Here is a 26,776-nt window from a genome sequence, read left to right as displayed (position 1 = left end):
AAACCACGATGTGCAATCCTATCACATGACTTCCTCAGGTGTGTTTTCCTCAGGCTTTTTGACATGAGTCAATGTTTACTGTCTACACTTATGGTTTCATAAGTTAGTCATTGTGCTCTCTATAATAAGAAATAATAAGATTAAGAAACACATATTATTATAATAGCTGTTAGTATAATATTTGCATTTTTACTAAAAAAATCACAGAGTTTTACTGTCTTTCTGCACGATCGATGCTCAATTGAAGCATCTTTTTATTGGAACATTAACTGATATAGATTAAAAAATATGTTTATAATCCAAAAACATGCCAAGAAGGCCTGATAGTGTCTGCAGTCTTAGTTTTCAGGCTGCAATAACCTGCAGCAGTAAGGTAGCAGGGTGATGTTCATTATTTTCTCGATTAATTGATTAGTTGTTCGGTCCATAAAAAGCCAGAAAACAGTGAAAAATGTCGATCAGTGTTTCTGTTTTGTCCACAACTCAAAGATATTCAGTTTACTGTCATAGAGGACGAAAACCAGGAAATATTCACATTGAAATAATAATTATTAATAATAATTCACCTTAAAACTCTACGTCAGTGCAGGACTCGGCTGCTGCTGCTGTTGCAAGACATGTTGATCAGAGAAATGATTAATAAGCCATCAGACCTGAACTAAACTGAAAGTTATCGAATGAGGAAGAAAGCTGAATATCTGAGCTGAAGATGAGACATTAAATCTTCCACATGACTGACTGACTGACTGTCTTATAAAACAGTCGTTCAGCTGCTGACCTGCAGGATCTTATCAGCCTGATTACATGTTCGTTAGTTTGTATGATCAGAAGACGATTGCAACACAGTTAATTAGTTAATTACGCTCCACTGATGGACTGAAAACTAGAGTCTTGGAGATTTTAAAGCTTTATTATCTGATGTTTTTTTTACGACTCTTGTGTCAGTTTTAATTAATTCTTTGTTGATTGTCTGACTGTTGTTGTTGTTGTTGTTTCTGTTTGCTGATTGTGTTCTTCAAAAAAGAGATGAGACAATCTGTAATGCTGCGATATCATTTGTTAGCTTGATATTTTTGCAGAATTGTCACATTTAGCAGCAGCAGCAGCAGCAGCAGCAGGATCACTCCATCAGCTCAAGATCCTTTAAGTTTTTCACTTAAATAAACACCAAACTTGTGCATCAGCCTGCTTCTCTTCTTTTGCCTTGTAAAGCATTTTTCCAGCTGTTGATTTGCACAATTATAAAAGAAACCTGCCAAATGGTTACACCCATAGATATAAAACACTAGATGTGTCATAATGACTTATGAACCATTTGGCAGCCGTCATACCTGAAAAAACAAACATTCTGGTAGAATTGTGATTATTTTACCTCCAAGAGAACAAATCACGCTTTAAATCATGATTATCTCATAATTGTGCGTTTATATTGCAGACAATCATTTTATTTTTTCAATTTTGCCTGAACTTCATATGTAAGAACTGTGTTTGGTATTCTGAATATACTACTGTAGATAACTGGAACAGACTCCCAAAATCTACACGCCTGCTTAGAGAACTAATATTCAGCTTCTATCATCAGCAGCTGTCAGTGAATCACTGGTTCAGGCCTGTTTAGGAAGTATGTGTGTAAATAAGCAGTTTTATAAGGCGGCAAATCAACACATCTAGTAAATCTTTCAGTAAATTATGTTATTATAGGTTCTGTACTGAAATTACACGTCTATCACTGGTGCATCAGGTTTATTTCACTCAACAGATGTGAACCTGTCCGAGCTGTTAACACACAAGCATGTTTATCCTCCGTTACTGATTACTACACCTCCCAGTGGTCTGTACTGGTCTGACAGCTCTCAGCTGTGGGAAAAGTTATATTCAAATCACATTTCAGTCGATTTCTCTCAAGAATTTCAAAATATAAGCTCTGAACTGATCATATCTGACTGTGATTGTAATTATTATTATTATTATTATTATTATTATGTCTCTGCTTGGTTTATGTTTATGTTTATGCCTACTTTATGTTTGTTTTTTTGATTCTATGGCTGCTTGTTTGCTTATTTTTGTGTATTAAGTGACTTTTGTATTGGTTTATAAAGCGTACTGAGGTGAGATTCCTTCTATAAGCCTCTAAATCTCACCTGCACAGTTTTCTTCTTCTCTTTTTGTTGTTGTGTTTCCGCTGCTGTTTTATTGTGCAAATAAAATAAATAAATAATGATTAAATAAAGATTACATTTTAAAGAATTAAAAAAAAAAAAAAAAAAACATAGTGCAGCCAGAGATCGTGGGCTAAATCCGGCCCTCCGGGGAAAATGTTTTTCCTGGACTTTCAGTTTACATCGAAACTTTTCACATTCCTTTTTATTTACAAATCTACTGCAGATAATAAAAATAAATCCTGGTGAATATTAGCTTATTTCATCTAATCTGCCCTGCTGTCAACTGCTGACATTAAAGTCTAATAATCCACCAGAAACGATGATGAATGTTTGAACTTTAAATGTTTTGATGCCTTTTTTTTCTTCTGAGGCAACAACAGAACTGTTTATTATAATTGTATAATCAATAAAATACGTCTCTAGTCTCCAACTGCAACACACGACATAAACAGTATATTCACCAGTATTATTTTAATACTAACATATTATATAATGTCAACAAAAATGTTTAATAAGCTTTGATGCTCTGACACACACACACACACACACACACACACACACACACACAAAGAAATGAAACTTTCCGGCTCTGCAACATCAGAACTCAAGTGAACATTTATTAACACAGCGAGGAGAGAACAGATTTACTACCAGGTGGAAAAAAAAACAAAAAACATTTTCTTAAACAAACAAACAAACCCGTGTGCCACACCTCGTTTTCAAATTACAACAACTTGATCGTTCATAAAAAGTCATTAGAAAAGGTGACAGTTTGCAAAAATGTTTCATGAAGTTAGAGATGCAGTCAAATATTGACCAGTTATTTGTCCTTTTTATACTAATATAAAACGTGATACATCTATAAAAAAGTTTAAAAAAAGAAAAGCATCATTTACAGCATTTAAAAAAAGAGAGAGAATTGTATTTATATGATTTCACTGTTTTTTTTTTTTTATTTGATTTCATGAACAGTAAAAAAAAAAAAAAAAAAACAGGAAGCAGCTCGCGGCTCCTCACAGGTGATTGGATCGTCTGAGCGAGAACGGCTGAGTTAAGGCACCGAGGGAGCCGGCTGCTGATTGGTGAGAGGAGGTAGGAGGCGGGAGCAGGAACGGCGGCGGCGGGGGCGTGCTCCTGGAGGAGGCCGTGTGCGGCGACGGGGTGGGGGTGTCGGAGGACGACGACGGCGTGGAGGGTCCCGGAGTGACGGCGGTGGTTCTGCTCAGGGGGGGGAGGGCGGTCCGGTGGGGTTTGGTGGTGAGGGAGAGCGGCTGCAGCTGCTCGGCGTACGGCGACGAGTGTCCGCTGTGGCTGTAGGATGACGACGACGAGTGCGTGTGCTCGGTGTGCGTGGGCGCCGGCGCGGCGGGAGAGGCCAGCGCCGTGGTCGGTGTCGCCGGAGAGTCCAGGGAGGAGGCGGGGCTGGCCTGGGACAGGTGCGTGTGCGTCAGGTGGGAGATGGTGTGAGGCTGTGACAGGTGAGAGCGGGCGTGTGTGTGCGTGGGTGCAGTCTGTGAGTGTGTGAGGAGAGCGTGCGTGTGAGGCGTCTCCTCGGATCCGGGCGGCACATGAGGTCTCTTCAGCTGCGGCGAGATGTCGTCTGCAACACACACAAAAACATAACATCACAATACTGAATATTGATTATCTGCAGATACAAAGTCCCATCTGATATTTTTACATATCAGCTGATGTTTACAGGAGCTGCTTGAAATTCAAAACTATTAAACTGATCAGCTTCAATTATTGATCTGATCTGAAAGTTTAACTGCAGAACGCGGCTCCTGAGAGAGACGTGAGGCGATCCTCTACAGAGAAGACGTCTCACTCTGTCGGAGTTGTTGGAAACACTGATTGCACAGAGGTGTTACAGAGCGGAGCGTCTTCCCTCACAGAGGATCTTCGGTTGAGTACAGACACGCAAAACCAACAGCAGACGGTTTCACGTCATCATCAGGTGACTCACAGAACGACGGTTTGTTATGTAACAGCTGATTCGAGCTGCTGCCCAACATGTTTGATCAGAAGAGAGTTCAGTGTTTAACATTCATCTGTTTTCATTTTCACTCTCATATATGAGTGAAATGCTGCACTGCAGACTGTTGTGGACGAAACAAAGGAGAGTAAAGAAAGAAGAAGAACATCCAGCAGCAAACAGAGACGAGTTTCCGTCCTCCCTTCTCTCTCATGTAGCCAAAAAAACACAAAACTGATCAACACTAAACTTTAAACTAATTATATCTCAGTGTCTGAGCTCCAGATTAATGAAGTCGTCTTTGTTTTGCAGTTAACTCCTCCGTTACTTTCACTTTCAGTGTGACTGTCTGTTGCTTTTTTTTTATCTCTGATGAACTCCAGTGAACTCTGCGACACGCCTCGGTAACGCCTCCTTCCTGCTGCAGCGAGACAGACGACGAGTGACGACCCAGTTTTCACCACAACGAGCCGCCGCCGTCGTCTGAGCCACAAGGATTCATCCTGGTGGTTTTATGCAGGTGAGGAATTCAAGCTCAAGTATCTTCTGCCATCTAGTGGCTCTTCTTTGTGTTTTTGTGTTCAACAGTAAGTTGCCAGTTAAAAGTTATTTATATTATATTTTAAATTAATTATATAAATTTGATCATATGCTGTGGTTCATTTGAAAAAATATGGCAGATGTCACACTTGATAAGAGAATCTGAAAATGATCTTTTGTTAATATTACCTGAAAACTTTGTCTCAGTATCATCATGACATATGAACAAACAAACAAAACATACTGATCAGTCCACTTATTATCAATAAATCCATGTCTGATCGATTGATCATCTTACCATCAAGCAGAGTCTCACTCTTCGCTCTCTTTCTCTTCTTCTTTTTACCCTGCAGACACAAACAAACACGTCAAGACTTCATAAATACAAATATAAATATAAATATATATGTGTGTTAATGTAGAGCAGTATGAGAGCAGAGAGGGGTTTTCAATGTCACGAAGGTGTCTCTCTGTTAACCTGGCTACATCACCATGGTAACTCTCTGTTATCCTGGCTACATCACCATGGTAACTCTCTTTTAACCTGCTACATCACCATGGTAACTCTCTGTTAACCTGGCTAAATCACCATGGTAACTCTCTTTTAACCTGCTACATCACCATGGTAACTCTCTGTTAACCTGGCTAAATCACCATGGTAACTCTCTGTTAACCTGTCTACATCACCATGGTAACTCTCTGTTAACCTGGCTACATCACCATGGTAACTCTCTGTTAACCTGGCTACATCACTATGGTAACTCTCTGTTAACCTGGCTACATCACCATGGTAACTGATACTGCAAACTTAACCTGGTCTGGAGCAGGTTATGTTCTGAGTTTCGGCTTAAATCTTCAATAAAAAGCGCTGCTCTTTCACTAACCACCTGATTTCCTGCAAAGTCCGTTTAATACTGCTGGTACTGCAGCTATTAGAACACTGATTAGAAAACTGATCAGTCTTTTACCATACTTGCCATTGATTTGATGTCATACTGTAAATTTGTAATGGTGCAAGAGGTTCTGGTTACTTGTGGGATGGGATTTTGTTACAATATATCAAGCTGTATTTCAAATTGTAAAAAGAAACAAATAAAAAACAAAAAACTAATGAAAAAATACTTTGAACAAAAAAAGAGTAATCTATTGGTATTTATCACAGGTAATATTCAATCTATAATATTAATTTCACTTTGACTTGACCAGTGATTTCCACTGATCCTTCATTATGGGACTGAGTCAGACCTGAATGCACTTCTTTAGTATAATGTTTGAATCTGCAGCATCAAGTTTAATGTTTAAGAGCTTTGGAGGCACGGAGAGTTGCTATTTGCTGTGATAATGTATTTATATTATTCATAGCTCTCTGTTATAATGATCCGTTCCTCCTGACTGAAGCAGGCGGCACGTGATTGGTCCATTTTGTGCGGAAACAGAGTCAAATGACACCAAACGCCCCCTTTCATAGGGACGCGCACAGAGCCTGAAGCAGAGCCTGAGTTAACAAAGAAAGTTCATAACCACCGTCGTGATACCGCTCATCTCTGATCGTGAGTTTAGGGTTTGTTGATCCAGCTCACACAAAGAAAGCCTGGATATGTTGAACCTGCTTCGTAGTGCAGCCCTCTGGTGTGTGTGTGTATGTGTGTGTGTGTGTGTGTGTGTGTACTCACGTAGTTGTCTCTGGCTGACCAGCCGGGGTAGAGTTTGGAGTGGAGGAGTCTTTCTTTACGAGCCAGTTCGTAATATTTGGCTTGTTCCTCTTTGGAGAGAGAATGCCACTGAGGACAGACGACAACACCGTCAGTTATCACACACACACTGACACACACACACACACACACACACACACACTGATACACACACACACACACACACACATTTTATTTTTTATTCTACGTTTTTGTCATTATTCTCAAAATATCATGAATTTATCATGATTTTATTTATCACATGTAGTTTCTCAATTTCATTTTTGAAATCTTGATTATTACAACTTTCTTATTTACTCTCCAAAATATTTCTTTTGTCTTGAAATATCACAAATTAATAAATATTTTCACATTTTTCTAAAAACATTTTGACTTCAGTCTCAAAACTTAACATACATTCAACCAACATGTACTAAATAAAACATTTATACATGCTGCTAATTCTTTAATTTAGAGTCTTTTCCTTATTATGTGACATCACAAAACAAAACACTCTCAATAAACAATAAAAATGATTAGTATTATAAACTACTTTAACCTTCCAGGATCAAGCTTGTAAAAGCGAGCAGACAGACTCACCCTCTGTCCCAGTATCTGGTTGATGGTGGCGCTCTCTTTAACTTTGCACTGAGCGACCACTTTGGGTCTTTCCTCCCTCATGTACAACATGAAGGCGTTGAGCGGCTTCTTGATATGAGGCTTCTTCTCGTCTGCTTTCTCCTGCTGAGCGTCGGCCAGCAGCTTCCTGCACCAACACACAACCATCCAATCCATTACAATCAGTGTTGAAACATCTTCAATCTCATCTTCAAACCTATTTAAAGTATCCTGACGTCTCATCGGTTCAGGACGTTATCAACGGCTGCAGACGACTGGACAGACCTACAACCAATCAGAGCGACGTAACTTGTGACGTAGCGCTTAGCAACCGAATCCTGTCGGTACGACACACACGTCATTCTTCTCAACAAAAGCTTTAAGTTGAGAACATATATTGTCCAGTTCGTTTAATCCTGTCGCAACAGATTCAACAGACTGTTCCACATCAGCGGCGGCCATCTTGGTTGTTTACAAAAAAAGCCTCAACAGCGCCCATCAGTCATCGTATAACCCGCCCCCTATTAGATAAACGGCTGTGATTGGCCCGATCGGGGCGAGGTCGGCTGGAAATCCGTCTGAATAGGAAGGGAGACATGAACTCGCTGCCAGGTTATATTTAAAGAAACTGATAATAATATTTATACAAGCAGGATATGTTTTTATTTACCCCGGCTGGCTGCTGCCTTCAGGCTCCTGCTTCACTCCCGTGGCGACGATGGCGGGATGAGGAATGGACGACTGCGGCGTTTGCATCAGACGAGGAGAAAAGCCGCCTGACACCAAACTGCCGACAAAAACACAACGTCACATGTTCAGATTAACATCATGTGTCGAGCGTCGTATCCCGCGGTAACAAACAGAACACACACACTGACCTTGAAACGGACGCGTTCATGGCGAGAGCGGCGGGTGAGAAGCCTCCTGCGATGGGATACATGTGCTGCCCCTGCCTGCACGGAGACAAACAAACAAACAAAGGTCCGACAGTCACATGAAGGTCCAAAACTTTTGTTGATGTGTTTGTTTTGTTCACAATATGTGTTTCGTGTTTGACTCACAGCCAGCCGAGAGGGTGCGGGATCTGAGCCATGCCTCCGGGAGAGACGGGGTAGCAGGCGGCGTGAGGCGGCCTGGACATCCCTGCAGGGGAGAATTATTCATTTACTGTTTAAACAAGAGTCCAGCAGCCAAAATCCAAGTTGATATGTTGAACTTGTTAGCAAACAGTCGCTTATTTCCACATCAGCAGTTACGGAGCAACATTATCATTCATGTGGAGTCGTGTTTCTGTCCACCTGGTGAATGTAAGTCCAATATTCACTCTCTTTTAGCTTCTGTTTTTACAAATATCTGGTTCTTTAGCTGCTAAATGCTCCACTAGCTAGTCTACAGCTAACTGTGTCTGTTTGCAGGTAGTGTACAGTGACTTTTTACAGCTTTCTATCTCTGAAAACGACGCTATGAGACACTGAGAGTGAACCAGAGCAGTAAAAGTTGCAGCCGGACAGATAAACAATGAGCTGAAACTCAATATAAAGCTCCGTAAAGCCGAGAGAAGCTGCAGAGTCACTACCAGCCAAACACATGACACACTGACAGCTCAGACTGTGTTAATATAACAAAAATATACATTATAGATGCTTTAAAATATAATTAAATCTGTTTTTATTAACAGATAAAAAAGATGCTGGAACTGATCATCATTTAAAGATGACAGTACGCAGCACCGTTTGTAGTAAAGATGGAAATAAAACTTTATTTATTAGGTTTAAAGTTTCATTGTTGACGTTTAAAATAGTCATTCGCTACATGACACGCGTTAATATAAATAAATAGAATGTACTTTATATACTGTCTGTGGGTTTGAACCTACAGGCATCAGTGTGTCTGCTGAACAGAAGCTCAGAAACGTTTATATGTGGTCGTACATGATTAAATAAAGCAGTGTTCATGTTGTGGTGATTTGAGGTGAGAGCGTTGTGCGTACCTGTGTCAGGAGAGAAGCCAGGTGAGGCTCTCTGAGGGGAGAAGGCCTCCGGGCTGTAGGACAGCAGCGGATGCAGGTGGGTCATGTGTGGGTGCTGCACCACCGGCACGTTGTTAGACTGGAAAACACAGAGAGACAGAGAGAGAGAGAGAGAGAGAGAGAGAGAGAGAGAGCAGGTGATTACAGATGCTGCAGTGAGGTCACATGTCCACCAGGTGTCAGGATTGACCTTCTTTTACTTTGTTTTTCTCTCTATTGATCATCTCCACTTTGAATGATTTCTGCTTCTTTTCACACAAATATCTGAAAGACATCACAGTTAACAGAACGTTTAACACAAACATGAACACTGAGCGGAAAGTTTTCTGCTTTCAACGATGCTCCAAACAAAGATTATAATCTTGTTTCTGTCGAGTCGGCTTGTTTACTGAGTGAGAAGATGCAGAGAGACGAAACTTCAGCCTGTTGGATGAAAACATCTCTCTGCTACAGCTCGACATGAAACTCAACAACAGATGAACAACTGAAAATATCTGATTGTGGACATAAAAACCTTATAAAACAGCAGCTAAAGAAACACAAATCTCATCAGAGCTGCAACAATCTTGATTATTGATGAATCATTTAGACTCAGATTCTGGTTCCAGCTTCTTAAATGTGAATATTTTCTGTTTTCTTTAATCTTCTACGACAGTAAACTGAATATTTTGGGGCACCTGAAGCTCTGAAAAACAATTTTCACCACTTCCTGACATTTTATAGACTGAATAACTAATTGATTAATCGTGAAAACAATCGAGAGATTAACTGATGATAAATATAATGGTTCCTTTCAGCCACTGCAGTCATGTTAACGTTGGATCTGTGACATAAAAACTCTTGAATCTAATAGTGAAATTATGAAAACAGGTGTGATGAGATCAAAGTCTGTGACATTGATCAGTAAACAGCTGTTAGGTCTGCAGATACGACCTGAATCTCAGATCCAGATAACGATATCTAATCCAGATATAACACAGTTTAATCCAATGAATAATATATCTTATTAGTCTGTAGCAGGTTGTAAACATGTTGATCTCTGCTGTAAAGGCTTTTTAACGTGTGGGTCTATGTGGGGGGGGGGGGGTTGACTTGCTTTTGGAGCCTCAAGCAGCCGTTAGAGGAACTGCAGTTTTTTGGCACTTCCTGTTGGCTTCATGTCTCTGCCCTGAGGGTTTCCGCTCCGTCAGGACAAAACAAGACATTTAAGGACGTCACCTTGGAGTTTTGGGAGAAACAGTGATGGATGTTTTTCACCATTTTCCTGATATTTCATAGATCCGCTAAATAATCGAGAAAATAATCAGATTAGTGGATAATGAAAGTGAATCTTCTCCCTTCAGGATGTTTACATTCTTCACTATTTCTCTGCTAATTAACAGACTCGTTACTCTCATAAAACACTTTCTTTACCTCCTTAAATGTGATTCATTTCTCCTTGAGATATGATCTTTGTGGAAAACAAACGGATGCAGGAAACAGAAGCAGTTCAATATGATGTGATGTGATGTGATGCAGGGAGGTTTTATTTACACCTACATGAGGCCGCTGTTGAAGATCAACTATTTTCAAGGAAGTAAAAAAAAAAAAAAAATTATTCCAGGAAGTAACAGCCATGAGTTCAAAGTCCCTGTTTCAGGAAGTCATGACTGATAACATTCAACACAGCTTGTTTCTTCATTTCAGGAGTCAGGAGGCGGTTTTTTGTTTTTATATATCTGTCAAAAGTTACAACAACAACGCCCACATATGATCTGTATCAAAACATGTCAACTATAAGGAACTAGAAAAATGTGCTGGAGGAGGCCGAAGCTCCAGTTAACACCACGAGTCCTCTAATATGTCATGAGTGTGTGTGTGTGTGTGGTTAACCTGCGGGTCTTACCAGGTGTGTAGGAGTAGCAGAGTCTCTCATAGCTGCTCTTCCCGGGACGTCGAGCAGAGGCCACTGGAACGGCAGGTACTGCGGAGAGGAAGGGAAGGTTCAAACAGTCACACAAACATTTCATAAACAAAAACAATCAGCTTTCTCTAATATGACACATTATTTTACACACACTAGTGGATTATCAGGAGACTACGAGTGAGCGTCTTTCTCAGCTTGTGTGACTGGAAGAAGCAGCTTCTGTAAGTTAGAGAGAAGGTTTATTTTGTTTTTGTGCAGTGTGTCTGTAAGTGTTCATCAAATAAATCAAATGAGACATTTTTAATACATCAGAATGCAGTTTAATACCTTTTTCAAGGTGAAAGAAGGACTGAAAACCAGCTCTACACTTATTTATGAAGCACTGAAGGGCTACAATCATTTTCCCCAATCAGTTTGTTGTTCATCTGTAATGTTAAGACGAGGAAAAGCAGCAAATTGATCACATCAGAGAAGCTAAAACCATCAAAAAAATGACTAAAACGATTGATTTTCTGTTTTGTCAGTTTATTAATCATTTGTTGCAACTCTAAAATTTACATCAAGTTAAAGAGGACACATATTCTGCACATTTCCAGGCAGGTCTGTGTTTATACTCCGGGGCTCTACTGGAATATATTTTTTTTTGCATGATTTACAGTTAAAAACTCTATTTATCTCACACCAGCCGCAGCAACCTTTGCAACGACAGATTAAAAGGACAGACAGTCGTTTGCGGGGAATGTGTGTGAACAACCTGACGTCGTCGTGAGGAGGAAGTAGATTAGAGGGAACTACGTGTTCAGAGCAGATTTTAGAACTTTGACCACGTTTATCATCTGACATCTTAACGGCTTATTAATAGCAGAAAATCAGCTGCAGCGGTGACAGTGATGACCAGCGTCTTCCACAAAAAGAAACAAACAAACAAAAAAGGATTAAAACAGCTTCCTGCAGCACAATCCTCTGTCACACTTCTAAATAAAAAGTGTCATTTAGCAACAGGAACAAACTGTGATGAACCTTGACACCTTTGTGTGTGTGTGTGTGCGTGTGTGTGTGTGTGTGCGTGTGCGTGTGTGTGTGTGTGTGCAGGAGGGTTGCGGTTCCTGCTGAGCCGCAGCACATCCCTATCTTTGATTACAGGTTATGATAACACGGTTCGATGTTGTTCCGTCTCCCACATGCTTACATTCTTTCTGCTGCTTCAGACCAAGACAACGACGACGACGACGGCGGCGGTCACACAGCCCGCGCAGACACACCCTGAAAGACGAGCACGTATATACACACACACACACACGACTTACACGGGACAAAGAGAAGCTACGCATGGATGAGTTTTATTGTGCTGAAGGTCAAACAGAAATCATAACGATCACAGAACATCGCAGTAGAGTTTGGAGAGACTCTGCTTGCTCTGAGAGTGTCTGTATGGGAGTTAAACAAAGGACAGAGCCTAAACTGTTCGCCTTCACCCTGCCCCCATTACCCCCCCGCGCCCCCCCCCCACGCCCCCTCCACACATACACCCCACCAGCCCCAAACCGCCGGGGTCCCACTGTTGACCGAGCTGTCTGAAACTGAGAGAGACGCAGACTCGGCTGAGCCCCGCAGAAAAGAAGAGGCCTTTGGTGCTCATTCAACTGTGAGTGACGTCAACAGACTCGCAACTGTGACCTCTGACCCCGAACGAGAGAGAGAGAGAGAGAGAGGAGAGAATCCAGAGGAGACGCAGGAAGAGGGGGGGGCGGCGCAACTGACAGTGTTTATGAGTGTATTTTTATTACGTTATTATCATTTAATATTCAAATATTCTCCTAATTAATGGGCTTAAAGTTGCATAAAGTTCAGTTGAAACCGATTCATCACATGACAAGAGTTGCAACTGTGACCTCTGACCCCAAACGACAGAGAGAGAGAGAGAATCCAGAGCACAATGACTTAGAGTTGTCTTCTTAAAATCTGAGAGAGTAACCCTGATGATGTCACAGTGATGTCATCAGGGTTATCTCTAGCTCGAGCAACACGCTACCCAGTATGCATTATGGGAAACGTAGGTGATTTTGGAGCTTTGAGTTGTTCTACAGAGTGAAGGTCAGGATGTCGAGGCCTCTGTTGGTTTCATTAAAGTTAAATTAAAAACTCTTTAATTTGAAAATACTGTGATTGTTCTGTTGTGTGCCATTTAAAACAAAAGACTGAAAAATAATAATAACATTCAACAATAACAACAACAAATTCTCTCTTTTGGTTTCTTGTCCAGACATGTGAATCAAGCTGCTGCTGCAGTGGTTGGACTTTTATTTTATGATGTGTTTCCTGCGTCTGGTTCAGTTTAAACGTGGATCTTTCTGCTCTGTTGTTTTCATTGCGCTGAATTTTGAGAAGACATAACATTGTTGTGTGAGGGTTTTTTTTTGTATTTTGTGTTTTAAGAAAATGAGCTTTCAGAAAACACATGTAAGCAATTGAGGAAAAAAAAAAAACTTTATTAGCAAAAAGAAATAGAAAAACATAAACTACCATCAACAGTCCAAACATCATAAAAGCTTCAAATCTTCACATTTAAGAAGCTGCGACTGGTAAATGTTCCTTAAATATGAATAAAACGGTTATTTGATTTTGTTTACATCGAGTGTTATTTATAGACGTGGGGTGATGTCACATTTGCAGGTAAATAAATAAATATTGATGAGGGCGACAGCGTGTGAGAGTGACACTACAGCTTGTGGTCTGGGGTGGTGTGACAGTGTGTGTGTGCTCTCTCGACACGGTGATGAAACACACAACTTCTGCATTTCCAAACACAAGTGCAGCAATGTTTCTATCAGCCTCGCTCCAGTTGAACCAAGGTGAACTCTGACCCTGCGGACGGCCAGTAGCAGCCGAAACAGGAAACGCACGCTAGAATTCTCATACGACGATGTTCATATGACGGAAATGTAATGTTTACAAACACACACTTCCTTTCTAATAAAAAAAAACCTTTGCAAAGCTTCTTCAAAGTTTTGTAACCTGTATTGCTTCTTCTTCTTCTGCGCTGCCTTTGCTACCTGTAGATCAGTGAAACGGCAGCAGAAAAAGCTTATTGCATCATCAACATGCAGCCAAAGAACAGGGACGTTGATCTGTAGCAACTCGCGCTCAAAAACTCTCACAGGGCGTCTTTAAGTGCGACGTAAACGTGCTGATGGCTTATCAGGGTGATTATAAATGTCCTGACTCATCACAACGAGGAACCAAACAACCATCCAGTTAAATTAGAAACTACCACTGATTACATTTTTCCACTCATAATCACTCTTCAGAAAAGCCTACAAACATATGTGTGTACACCGCACCTCCCCTACTGCTGCGTAAAAATCCCCGCGACACACATACAATGTCCCACACACACACACACACACACACATAAAATAACTCCACAATGCTGCCTCATCCCCGTCCCCGATTCTGAGGCCCGAGGAAGCTCTTGCTGAGAGCGCTAACTGGATCCAGCTGTTGGAAATACCAGGAAAAATCAATGTACACACACACACACACACACACACACACACACACACACACACAGTCCATTACTGAGGGAAGCATAAAATCGCTGTGTGACTGGAGGGAGAAGAAGTTATTGGGCTCGCTGCTTGTTTACGAAACACAAACCTCACATTGAAGACAAAGTGCTGACGACGAGGTCGTTAAAGGTCAACGATACGGGTGAAAAAAAAAAACACATAAATAACGTATACTTTCATAATCGATTCATCTGTCCGTTATTTTCTCTCAATCGGGGCTGAAAGTAGGAAAAAAACAAAAAGGTTTCTGCTTTATGCTCACAGGGATTACTGCTACACATGTTTACCTCATTATTACCGACACTGTAACATTATATGTATATATATATATATATATACACACACACATGAGTGAAAATAAGATGTTTTTCTCACTCGGTCAGGCAAGTGCGTCAGAAATCTACTTGTCCAAAGTCAATTTTTACTTTTAATGTCCAGATTTTTTGATTCCAGCTTCTCAAATGTGTTTTTGGTGTCTTAAATCGTCTGCAGAGCTGCAACGATTAGCCAACAGACAACAATAATAATAATAATGATAATAATAATAATGTGTGACTGGGCTTCTGCTCACAGCTGCTGATCTGCACATAAACACAGTTTGATGATGCTGAAGTGAATCATATTAACATGAACCAAAAACCATTTATAGCTTTTGTAGATTTCCTGCTGACAAACATATGGAGCAGTGTTTGTGTGTGTGTGTGTGTGTGTGTGTGTGTGTGTGTGTGTGTGTGTGTGGGAGCTTTGTTATGATGTGTGTTTGCATGCTTATAGGAGAGTGTGTATGTACAAAGCTTTGTTGTTGTTTCAGACGGGGTCATCCTCCTGGTATTTTAAGACTTTGGAGACAATGTTGAGTAAACAGAGGAATTCTGGGATTGTTCAGCCTGCCGAAAGAGACGTTAACTAAACACAGCGCTGCCGCATTTATACACACACACACACACACATGCAGTCATGCCCCTGAACGCTCACACAGATGGTCAGCTTTGTCAACATAAAGCTTTTTTTTAACAAACAGAGAGTGAAAATAAAGCGAGAGGCCTGACATCTCCGGCGTGATCAACACTCGCACGGCGGATAACTTATCTCTCCTCAGACGCCTCCTATCATTCACCACCGCTCAGGTGTGACACTGGTGTGAAGACAGCTGTGTGTGTGTGTGTGTGTGTGTGTGTGTGTGTGTGTGTGTGTATGCCAGATCTGTAAAGTCAGCAAACCTGTGAACCAACTACATCTTTTTTTTTTCTTATTATTTAGACTTTTATAGATCGTATCGGCTAAAATAAACCCGATCAAATGCACAACACTCAACCTGCCAGTTTTTGCAGCGCTGTTCTTCTTTTACACGATGCTTTTTTAAAGCATTTCACTGCATATCAGAGTGAAAATAAGAGTGTAAATGTGAGTTCTGACACCCGAACTGGCAAAACACACAGACACGTGTTGTCGTCTGTGTTTGCAGCACATTTTCTTACGCCGTCTATGTTTTGTCAAACCGGTGCTTGATGTTTGCTTCATTTGCTTGTGTTTTGTCTATTTTTGAGATGTTTTTTTTGTTGCAGTGTAGAGCTTCAAGAGGAACATATTCTGCACATTTTCATATTTATATTCTGGGGTTTTACTGGAGTATATTTGCATGATTTCCAGTTAAAAACTCATTATTTATCTTCTACTGGTCCTTTATGCAGCCCCTCAGTTCAGCCTCTGTCTGAAACAGGCCGTTTTAGCTCCTGTCTCTTTAAGCCCCGCCTCCCGATGAGCCTATTCTGTTCTGATTGGTCAGCTTTCAGGGAGCTTCCTCTGACTCAGGAGGCTACGTACACTTCTTTTTCTCCTTCTTTACTCCAAATGTCAACTTCTCAAATCCATCCTTACATGTTGGAGCTGAAATACAAGAGCGGACAACGTGAACAATGCATGGAAAGCCCCTAGCAACCACCTTAGCAACCAAGGCTAGAGAACGGATGGCAGAAAAACGACGCAAACGAAGCAATCAGCAGGTTGAAGCCCTGACTTTTGACTTGCAGGCAGCATTTTTAACATACATTCAGCTCAAGTTTTTGAAACTTTGACCACGTTTAACATCCAACATCATAACAGGATATAAATAACAAAAAAAGTTGAATACGTCCCCTTTAAAAAGAAGAGTTGAGGACATGTGAGTTCCAGTGTGTGTACACTGTTTAAAGAGTGGAGACAGAGGTGAGGAGCAGACCAGGAGGCAGGTGGGGGGAGGTGAGAGGAGGACGGCTGAGTAAGCAGACAGGTTGTCTCTACACGCTGCCTTCTGCTTCCTGCCCTGAGTACATGAGTACAGTAAACAGCCTGTATTATGGTTCAGGTAGCGTCCAACTAACGATAGCCTGTTTACCTTGACTTGCCTTCAGACTGGCAGGCGCATCATCTCCTCCTCCTCCTCCTCCTCCTCACTCCTCCTCCTCCTCCTCCCATACACACACCTCACACTCTTACTCAGAAGGCTGAAAAATACACAAGGTCTCCATTGTGTAAAGAGAAATGTGAGGGAGGACCAAAGTAGAGGAAGAGAAGGAACAACTGTTGTCTCGAGGCAACAATCAGTCAGTCAGAAGCAGCGGTAGAGTGAGTGTGTGTGTGTGTGTGTGTGTTTGTGTGTGTGTGTGTGTGTGTGTGTGTGGAGAAGCCACAGGCAGTGTGTTAAGCATAATGAGACGTAACGATCCCCCTGTGGAGTCATGCATTAGGACTATTCAGACGCCGCTAATGACAACAATCGCCCTCTAATGCAAAGCGAAGGGGGGAGGAGGGGGGGGGGTGGCGTTACAAAGCTGAGGAATGCAGGTGTTTGTGTGAGAGGGCTCGGCTGTGTGTTTTAGCCCACACGTGTGTCTGGGATAAATCCGCAGAGGAAAGACTCTTCAAAACAAACCAGAGAGGAGAGAAGGAAAAGAAATCACCGATCTGTGTCACTGGGAAACCTGAACGCTAGAAAACTAACCCCAAGCTCAGCTCGGCTTCGGCCTTACTACGACTTATTGTTACCGCGGGGCTGCAGCCGACGATTGTTTTCATTATCGATTAGATTATTTTTCTCGATAAATCGCTCGTTCTATGAAAATATGGCGTCCACGGTTTCTCTGATGTCTTCCAACAGTCTGAGACGTTCACATATTTCATTTAAAACCGCAAATCGTCACATTTGAGAAGCTGGAACCTTCAAATATTTGGCATTTTTGCTTGAAAAATGATTAACTGATTATCAAAATAGTCGACGATTAACTGATTTGTATCTACTGTAGCGCTGCAACTAACAATTATTTTCATTATCAATTAATCTGTCGATTATTTTCTCAATTAATCAATTAGTTGTTTCGTCTATAATATGTGAAAAATGTCAATTAAGCCCAAGATGCAACCTGAGATGTTTTATTAAAGACTAAAGAAAATATTCACATTTTAGAAGCTGGAATCAGAACATTTAGTGTTTTTACTGATGTTTGTTTTGTTGTTTTTTTTATTGTTGTTTTCTTCTGAACTCAACAACAAGACGATAAACATTAATCTTATTTTTCCCGCCATCAGTTGGTGGATTGTGTCTTTTGTCAGCCAGTAAATTTATTATTTCATTAAAAAAATATTAAAATGAAGGCTGAGGATCGTCTGACATGTTTTGACGTCGTCGCTGATACTGATGATTATTTTCATAGTTAATGAATCTATAGATTATTCTCTAATGATTGATTTGTGTATAAAAATGCACATGATGAGTCTGAGGTGACGAACAACAGCACAAACCCCCAAAAACCTTCATGTTTAGGAAGAATAATCTATCTATAATCTGATAATCTTAATCTAGTCACACCTTCTCAAACCAGACAACGTTCTGCTTGTATTTCTACGTTTGTTTTTTTTTAGATATTTCATGTTCGGACTGTTAATAATAAACCTGAATTCAGTCAGCTGATTATTATTATTATTATTTCCCAACACCAACGTCTATTAATAGTTTTCTGAATCCTTCTACACACCGACGGGAATAAAGTTTAAAAATAGTGGAATCAGTTTACCGACCATGTGAACAAATAAATAAAACTAATTAAGAATACTGAGGGAATGACCTCAGCACCTGCATGTTTATATTTATATATATATATATATATATATATCTTCACTTTAACTGTTTTAACTCTTCTTAAAGCAGACATGTGAACTGCTTGTTCCACCTCTGCAAGAATATTTTGCTCAAAATACTCTTAAATTCCTCAGTGTGCCACCGAGGCAATTTTTAGATTAGTGGCCGTGAGTATTAGTGTGTTAAACCATCAGCCGGTATCCTGATAATCCGAGCTGAGCTCCCATAAAGCTGCAGGGGAGTGGAGAAAAATTGGGCAACTCGCCGTCAATCCCGCTGTGCAACTCCCAGCTACAGCGGCTAATCTGCTGCGCAGAGAGAGAGACAGAGAGAGAGAGAGGACTGTGTCCAGGCCTGTCGAACCCTGCAGCATCACCAACCGCCTTATCATAACACACACACACACACACACACACACACACACACACACACACACACACACACACACACACACACGCAGCTTCCAAGACAATGGCGGGTCAGAGGTATCCAGCATGTCTCAATTTGCAAAAACAATATCCTCACAATGCCGAGCAGCTAGAACCTGTTTGCTGTTTACGGGAGATTCGTCAACATCTCGTAAACTTCTGCTCCCGCCACCACCGCCGCCGCCACCGCGGCCCCAGACGGCACAAAAACCAACGTCTGTGTGTGAGCAACACAAGACTTTACAGCTGCCACTAATGAATATTTTTCCTGTTTAAAAGGTGTTTGTTGTTTTTAGGGGGGTTTATCCATATCTGAATCTTGGCTCTAAAAGGATAGAAACTGCTGATTATTTCCTTGATTCAATCAATCAATCATTTAGTCTATAAAATGTCAGAAAATAGTGAAAAACACCCCTTAAGATTTTAAACAGGTCATCAACTTTTGCTTGTTTTCTTTGCGCAACAGTCCAGAACTCAGAAGATATTGACTTTACTGTCACGTAAGCAGAACAACGTCACGCTGGGTGCAAAATAAACAAACAGACTCTTCTCCTGAACTAAATATTGCGTTTCTACAGACGGTAAACTGTTAGCGGCTTCTCTAAACAGCAGTCGACCTCTTACTGTCACCATGACGACATTCTTCACTAGAAAATAACCTCAAGGTATCATTTTTACGGTCTTCGCCAAACTACAGACATGTCAGGAGGTGTTGCAAGTATCAATACATTCATCAAAAACAACAGAAACCATCTTCACCAGGACCAGGAGCTGGAACGTTAATCAAACTATTGATTAGTCCAACAAAAAAAAAAAAAAAAAGGAAATCAGCAACTATTTTGATAAGCAGTTAATCGTCCATCAGTTCCATTCTGGTTCCAAATGTGAATATTTGCTTATTTTCTTTGTCTTGTATGAAAGTAAACAACACATCACAACAACATACCAGAAAAACCCACCTCACCTTCAGCTCTGAGGTCAAACAAGGCTAAAAAAATGTCCAATAGAAAAGCTGCGACGATTAATCGATCAGTTGATCGAAACGAGATTAACTGGCGACTATTTTCATAACCGATTAATCGTTTGAGTCCATTTTCATTTTAGTTTCATTCTGACATGTGAGAATGAGCTGATTTTTTTTCTTCTTCTTCTTCTTACATTCAAGTAAATCGAATGTTTGTTTTTACGGATTGTTTATCAGACAAAACAAGACTTTGTATGACGTCACCTTGTAGGACCATGTGACGCTCGTTTTCTAACGTTTTATAGAAAATAATCAGCAGACGAACTCATAATGAAAATAACAGCAATCAGTCTTCATCCTTCAAGTCTTTTCTCTTGTAAAACCAAAAAAAAAACATTTCTAATAAAGCATAAATCTCACGAGTTGTTTTTGAAAAGAGGTGAAGAAAACGCCGCACTCGAAAAAACAGACTCGGACAAACTGAACAAAGGTGAGACGTTCGCTTTACTGGAAGAGTTCACAGACTTGAAGGATGAAGATGAAGAGGTTGGTTCCCTCCTTTCCAAAAAAAAAAAAAGTGTTAACTACACGCAGCTTCAGGGTGTGTGTGTGTGTGTGTGTGCCGCAGCGTGTCGTCTTACCGTCCGGGCGCCTGGCGTGAGGGCTCCGTTGGTGAGGTAGGGGCTGCACAGGTTCCCGAGGTCTGGGATCATGAAGAAGGGATATCCGACGTACGGAGAGGGCTGGAAGAGACCTCCATCCTGCTGTCTCCTCAGCGCTGAGAAACAACAGGTCAACGTCAGACTTAAAAAAAGGGTCAATCCGACTAATTTTACACAAGAAGATCAGTTTAGTCATCTTGGAAAGTCCTGCTCAGTCTGTCACAACTGTTGCGTAATGTCTTCTGAGGATCTGGAGGAAGTTAATTAAGTCTCCCATAACATCATCAGGGTTATTTTCAACCTTCAGTTGGGCTTAAGACTTCAAATATTTGACACAAAGCCTGCGTTATAAACTCAGGGATGAAGTTTGAAAGATGAGAGGATTTAACAAGTAGGGAACATGTTGCTGAGTTGCATTATGGGACATGTAGGATCCTGCATCTTTGCACGTGATGGACTCAAAGTCCACAGCTGTGCAGATTTGAAGCTTTCTTTGTTTAATCTGTCTCTTGCAAGTTTCCCCGACTTTATGAAGCCAATACTGATTGTTGAAAGTGAAAACAACATTAAGTATATTTCAGTAGGGCTGTGACTTTTCATCTTCCATTAATCTGCTGATTATTTATCGTTTTTGTCCATAAAATATCAAATAAAATACCTGTCGCAATAAGTTATGTCTTGAAATTAGAGCTGCAACAATTAGTCGATCTATTTTGATAATCATTTCACCATTTGAGTCTTTTTTTTAGCGAAAAAATGCAAAATATTTTATGGTTTCAGGCTCTCAAATATGAGATTTTGCTGCTTTTCCTCTTCATACATCATAATAAACTGAATATCTTTCAATTTCGGACTGTTTGTCGCACAAAAGATGATATTTTTTATTATGTTTTATTATGATTTATGGACCAAAACAATTAACAGAAAAACTAATCCCAAGATTGATCAATAATGAAAATAATCATTAGTTGCAGCCCTGGTTGAAATGTCATATTTCGTCCAGTCAACCGTCCAAAACCCAAACTAACCAGTTGACTATCATGTATGACAAAGAAAAGCATGAAATCATCACATTTGAGAGACTGATATTACAACATTTTTTTGCATCTTTGCTTAAAAAAAAATGTTTAAAATAGACAAAATAGTTGATAAATCCAGTTTAATACTAAATCTCAGATCGCCTGATTAACTCTCAACGTGTATGTTGACGTTATTTGTGCAGTTAGTCTGAGAGACGTCACATCAACAGGATCCCATACGATGCATCCACTTCTGCTATCGTGTTACAAGTTGGTCTCAAACTGGAGCTTCCACATTGAAACTCACTCTCTAAACAAACACATGACAGTATTACTATTAAAATGTCAGTGATGATTAACATGCAATGTCCCCTATAAATAAATAAATAAATAAATGAAGTGATCAAGTCTTGAGAGTATTACCTTCTTCAAACAGCAGACTCTGTCTGGCCCTGCTCTCCAGATCTGGATTGGGCTTGGGGCGTCTGTCTGCCTGCAAAGAAACCACACACACAGAAACGTAAACAAAGCCAGACCACGAAAAGGCACACAAACAAAGCTCCACAGGGGGACGTGATGTGATGGATCCACTAAAGAAAGGCTAATAACGTTACTGTCCCCCAGTTATAGGACAGGTTAACAAACTTTCAAGTGTGTCTTAAATCAATGGTTCAAACCTTTTTGTCCTGTGGCCCCTTAAAATAAAGCCTGGTCTACTTGCGACCCCTCTACACACAAAGCACTGTCTACCAGTTAAAAGAAAGATGGCTTATTTAGTTTTATTTAAATGATGTTTAGAGTCCTAGGGAAGTAAATACAGTAATCCACAGGAAATAAAAGCAAAAATTAGAGGACAGCTTGTATCAAAAATATGTTTCTTTCTGTTTTTCTATTATCTCATGACCCCTAGCAGGGGTCCCGACCCCCAGGTTGGGAACCACTGTCTTAAAACAACAGTCAAGCGTCCATATGACCAGTGGATATCTGACACATTTACAGTCTTTTTAGCATCAAATTCCCTCTTTGTGTTTCCTCGGACAGTGTTTCCCTGTTAAGCTGCGGTGGAAGTATAGTAACAAAAAGAGGGACTTTAACACTAAAAAGACTGTAACGTTGAAAGATATCTACCTAATTTAACTCATTTGGACGCTGAAGCTTCATATTAGCTTCAGATAAACTTTTAAATACATTTTTTGCACAGAAGGAGGACTGTGGATTTTGTCCTCCATCACTTCCATTATAAGTGCATTATGAAGGGATCTTCTAATGGTCAGTATGAACAGGAGGAATGATTACAGCAAGAAAAACATGTTTCACTGTTCATTTGGGCTCCTGACTGTTGTTTTAAGACTGACTTTGAAGTGAACTTATCATTTGACTCACCTCCGAGTCTGAGCTACTGTTGGTCTCGGACTCGTTGACCAGAGAGGACTTGACATCGTCCAGATCCCGTCCAGCAGACACATTCCTCTTCTCCTCCTGCTCTCCTTCGTCTTTGAAAGCGATCAGTTCATCGTTTGCTCCCAAGTCGTCTCCGTCTCCCCCGGTTAGCTGCGGCATGTTTGGACGTTAGCTGCAGCGGCTACGGCTTGAGTTTAGACCAAGTTGATAGCTACAGTTTGTCAAAAACAAAACAAGACTGAAAAACCTCGGAGAAAGAAAAAACATCTAACGTTAGCTGTGTGCTGAACACATGAAAAACAGCATTAACGTTACGTAGAGTTGTTTTTCTGCGTGTTAAAAAACTAGCTTAGAAACTAGCTAACCAGCTAGCCAGCTAGCTACCTGCGGCGTTCACGGACGCTGAATTCCTGAGGTGTGGAAGAACTCCGTGAGCTTGTCTGCACCAAGAAAAGAGTCGAAAAGGTGCCGTGCATTGACAGGAAAAGCTCCAACTGGTTTAAAAATAAAAAATACAAACATTCATAGCCAGTTTAGCACCGTTGACATTGTAGAAACCGAGTCGTCCGCACCGTCTGAAAAGTTTACGTCCCCTTCGATGCAGTTACTCCAGCGGAGAAAACAGTATCCGCCCTTTTTTCGTTAAATTCCTACATCGTTAATACAGTTTAAACCGTAAATAATGTCCTCCGCAGCCGATGTAAAGTGTCCATTTCCGCATGTTACATTCTTTGCTGATTCAAAACCCTTTTCTGAAGTCGTGAGACACCGACGGACAGCTCGGTGTTTCTGAAGTGGAGTGGAAGGAACAGACTGTCGGAATACAGCGACTGACTGTCGGGGCAGGACCGGGCATCTTTACTGACCCCGGGTCAGTTTAACGGCAGCAGGTTGCCATGGTTTCACTACACAGTCAGTGAGCTGAGCTGATCCTGGACCAGGCACAACAGGTTGATCCCATTTGTTTGCAGAGAAGGCACAAAGAGGAGGGAGGGAGGAGTAAAGACAGAAAAAACACAGTTTTAGAGTTTAAAGGAGCAGATAGACTCTTTTCTCTGGAAGTCTATTTCCAACAGTAAAAGGAAAATTATAAAGAAAAATGCTTATGGTAAATTTTGACTCACTAAGCCAACGTTATACAGTCAAAATTGAGATAGTAAGTCAACATTATGAGATAAAAAGTCAAAATTATGAGATAAAAAAGGCAAAATTATGAGATATAAAGGCAACGTTATGAAATAAAAAGAAAATTATGTGATATAAAGACAGAATTATGACACGAAAAGACAAAATTATGAGATAAAAAGACTATAAAAATCAAAGTTATCAGAAAAGCAAGTTTAAAAAGTCAAAATTATGAGATAAAAAGACAAAATTATAGATAATAAGTAAAAGTTATGAGTTGCTTGGTTTAAGTTATGAGATAAACAGTCAGAATTGAGATGGTAATTCAGTTTAGCAGCAGCACATTACCATGGTCGATGTCAGTGAGCTGAGCTGATCCTGAACCAGCCACAACAGGTTGATCCCAGTTGTTTGCAGAGGAGGCACAAAGAGGAGGGAGGGAGGAGTAAAGACAGAAAAAACACACTTTTAGAGTTTAAAGGGGTATATAGACATTTCCGACAGTAAAAGGAAAAGTCATGATTTCCAAAAAATGCAAAATTATTAGATAAAAAGTCAACATCAGGAGAAAAAATTCAAAATTTTGATTCACTAAGCCAAAGTTATGAGATAAATAGTCAAAATTTAGATAAAAAGTCAAAATTATGACATAAAAGACAAAGTTATGTAAAGAAGTCAGAAGTTCGACTTACTAAATCAAAGTTGTGAGATTAAAAGACACAATTATGAGATAATAAGTCAGAAAACTATAAGAAAAAAGTTAAAATTATAAGAGATAAATTATAAGACAACATTATGAGACAAAAAGACACTTAATTCAATTCAGTTCAATTCAGTTTTATTTATATAGCGCCAAATCATAACAAAGGTTACCTCAGGGCACTTATCACACAGAGCAGATCTAGACCATACTCTTTATTATGAGATGGTAAGTTAATAAACTATGAGCAAAAAGAGAAAAAATTATAAGATGAAAAGACAAAATTATGAGGGAAAAAAGACAAAAAAAGGCCACATTTTTGATTTACTAAGTCGACAGAGATAAAAAATAAAAAGACAAAATCATGAGATAGTAAGTCAAAATGTTGACTTAATATCTCATCATTTTCACTTATTAAATCAAGTTTTATCTCATAATGTTAAGACAGAATTTTGACTGAAATTTAATTATGTCATAATATTGACTTTATTTTATCATGACTAACTGTTTTTTTTCCCCTGGCGTTCATGGGCCTCCGTACTTTTCTTATCACATGACGCCATGTGGAAATTAGGTCAAAATTTTTCAATCTAATTCTGTTTCTTGCTGTTTGCAGAAGAACTCAGATCCTTTACTTGAGCACTACTAGTAAAACTACCGATACTACCCTGTAAAAATACTCCATTACATGTAAAAGTTCTGCATTCAAAATTTCAGTAAAATGTACTTAAAGTATCAAATGTAAAAGTATTCATTATGTATGTATGAGCCCCTTTCAGAGTGATCTTTTACTGATATGTTTATGCCTTTGATTGTTGTATACTTACTTATATTATTATGTTTATTATATTATAGGATTGTTAATATTGATGTATTAACATGTAAATAGCATTTTAATGTGGTAGCTGTTTGACGTGGAGCTAATTTTAACTACTTTACAGTTTGTTTTTTTATGTAAAATCTTAGTCTGAAAAGTAACTAGTGACTATAGCTGTCAAATAAGTTTTAGTGGAGTAAAAAGCACAATATTTTATGGTGAAACATAATGAATTAAAAGTGTAAAGTAGCACAAAATGGAAATATTCAAGTGAAAGTACCTTAAATCAGTAATTAAGTACTTTAGTGAATAAATCTCCAAGGATAAAGTGGATGAATGATTGAAAGCTCACATCTCTTAAATGTGATACAGTAAATCATTAGCATGGTTCTGAATCACCATGAAAGGGCTTAAAATACTTCAGTCATCTCTTAATCTGACACACATTTTAATATAAACTCTTAAAAAGCTGAATTTAGTCCTTTAGTTTGGTTTTACTTTCCAAGTTCCTACCTACCTTTAAACACTCGAGGGTTAAACTCTTAATACTGTACGAGGAGCTTGAGCGGCATAAAACCTGAAAATATAAAAACAGTTAAAACATGCCACGCTGAGGAGTGTAATGTATAACAAAGGAAGCCACACACACATGCGCACACACTTAAACACACACATTACAGCTCCCACTCGCAACTCAATTGTGGGTCCCCTGTGGAGAACAACCTGGTGGCAATTAAGATCCATTGCCTCGTAACCCACCCTCTGAGTCTTTTTGTTTGTTTTCTCCTTTATTTCAAGATCGTTCTTCACTCTCTTTTGTTCAACCCTGCCTCCTACAAATTACATTTATATTGTGCTAGTTTGAAAAAGCAAAGAAACTTAAAGGATAGGTTCACAGTTTTTCCAATTTTTTCCAGTTTTCCAGTGAAAGAGGTTTTTTTCCTCGCTGTAATCATTCCTCCTGTTCATACTGGATATTAAAAGATCCTTCAAATGTGTTTTCAATGTAAGTGATGGAGGCCAAAATCCACAGTGTGTCCACACAGTCATGTAAAA

General features: G+C 39.8%; 1 protein-coding gene across 3 annotated transcripts; it reads right to left on the bottom strand.

Annotated features, from left to right (window-relative positions):
* Positions 1–2,759: 2,759 nt before the first annotated feature.
* Positions 2,760–24,033, bottom strand: LOC137170657 (transcription factor 7-like 1-B). Of its 3 annotated transcripts, none has more exons than XM_067574171.1 (13): positions 23,463–24,033; positions 23,061–23,325; positions 22,101–22,170; positions 20,638–20,774; positions 10,901–10,978; positions 8,977–9,094; positions 8,048–8,129; positions 7,865–7,939; positions 7,657–7,773; positions 6,969–7,134; positions 6,351–6,458; positions 4,976–5,024; positions 2,760–3,762 (listed from the first exon to the last, which is right to left on the bottom strand). In XM_067574171.1, the coding sequence occupies exons 2-13, from the start codon at positions 23,235–23,237 to the stop codon at positions 3,176–3,178; spliced, it is 1,764 nt and encodes a 587-aa protein (XP_067430272.1). In that variant the 5' UTR covers positions 23,238–23,325; positions 23,463–24,033; the 3' UTR covers positions 2,760–3,175. The 3 variants fall into 3 exon arrangements, with proteins under 3 accessions (XP_067430272.1, XP_067430271.1, XP_067430270.1); XM_067574170.1 differs by having other exon boundaries at positions 23,061–23,289; XM_067574169.1 differs by having other exon boundaries at positions 23,061–24,033.
* Between the last annotated feature and the right edge of the window lie 2,743 nt (positions 24,034–26,776).

Source organism: Thunnus thynnus, chromosome 19 (genome assembly GCF_963924715.1).
Source record: "Thunnus thynnus chromosome 19, fThuThy2.1, whole genome shotgun sequence".
NCBI lineage: Eukaryota > Metazoa > Chordata > Actinopteri > Scombriformes > Scombridae > Thunnus > Thunnus thynnus.
The sequence above is the reverse complement of the archived record's forward strand: the minus strand, read 5'-3'. Positions and strand labels throughout refer to the sequence as shown.

What these genes read in the sequence shown, in the direction of transcription:
- LOC137170657 (XM_067574169.1), bottom strand. Translation starts at nt 23,237, where the DNA reads ATGCCGCAGCTAACCGGGGGAGACGGAGACGACTTGGGAGCAAACGAT. An exon ending in CCGCACCCTCTCGGCTGGCT is followed by an intron (nt 7,940 to 8,047) that starts GTGAGTCAAACA and finishes GTCTCCGTGCAG; the next exon opens with GCAGGGGCAGCACATGTATC. An exon ending in GAGTGAGACTCTGCTTGATG is followed by an intron (nt 3,763 to 4,975) that starts GTAAGATGATCA and finishes TGTGTGTTGCAG; the next exon opens with ACGACATCTCGCCGCAGCTG.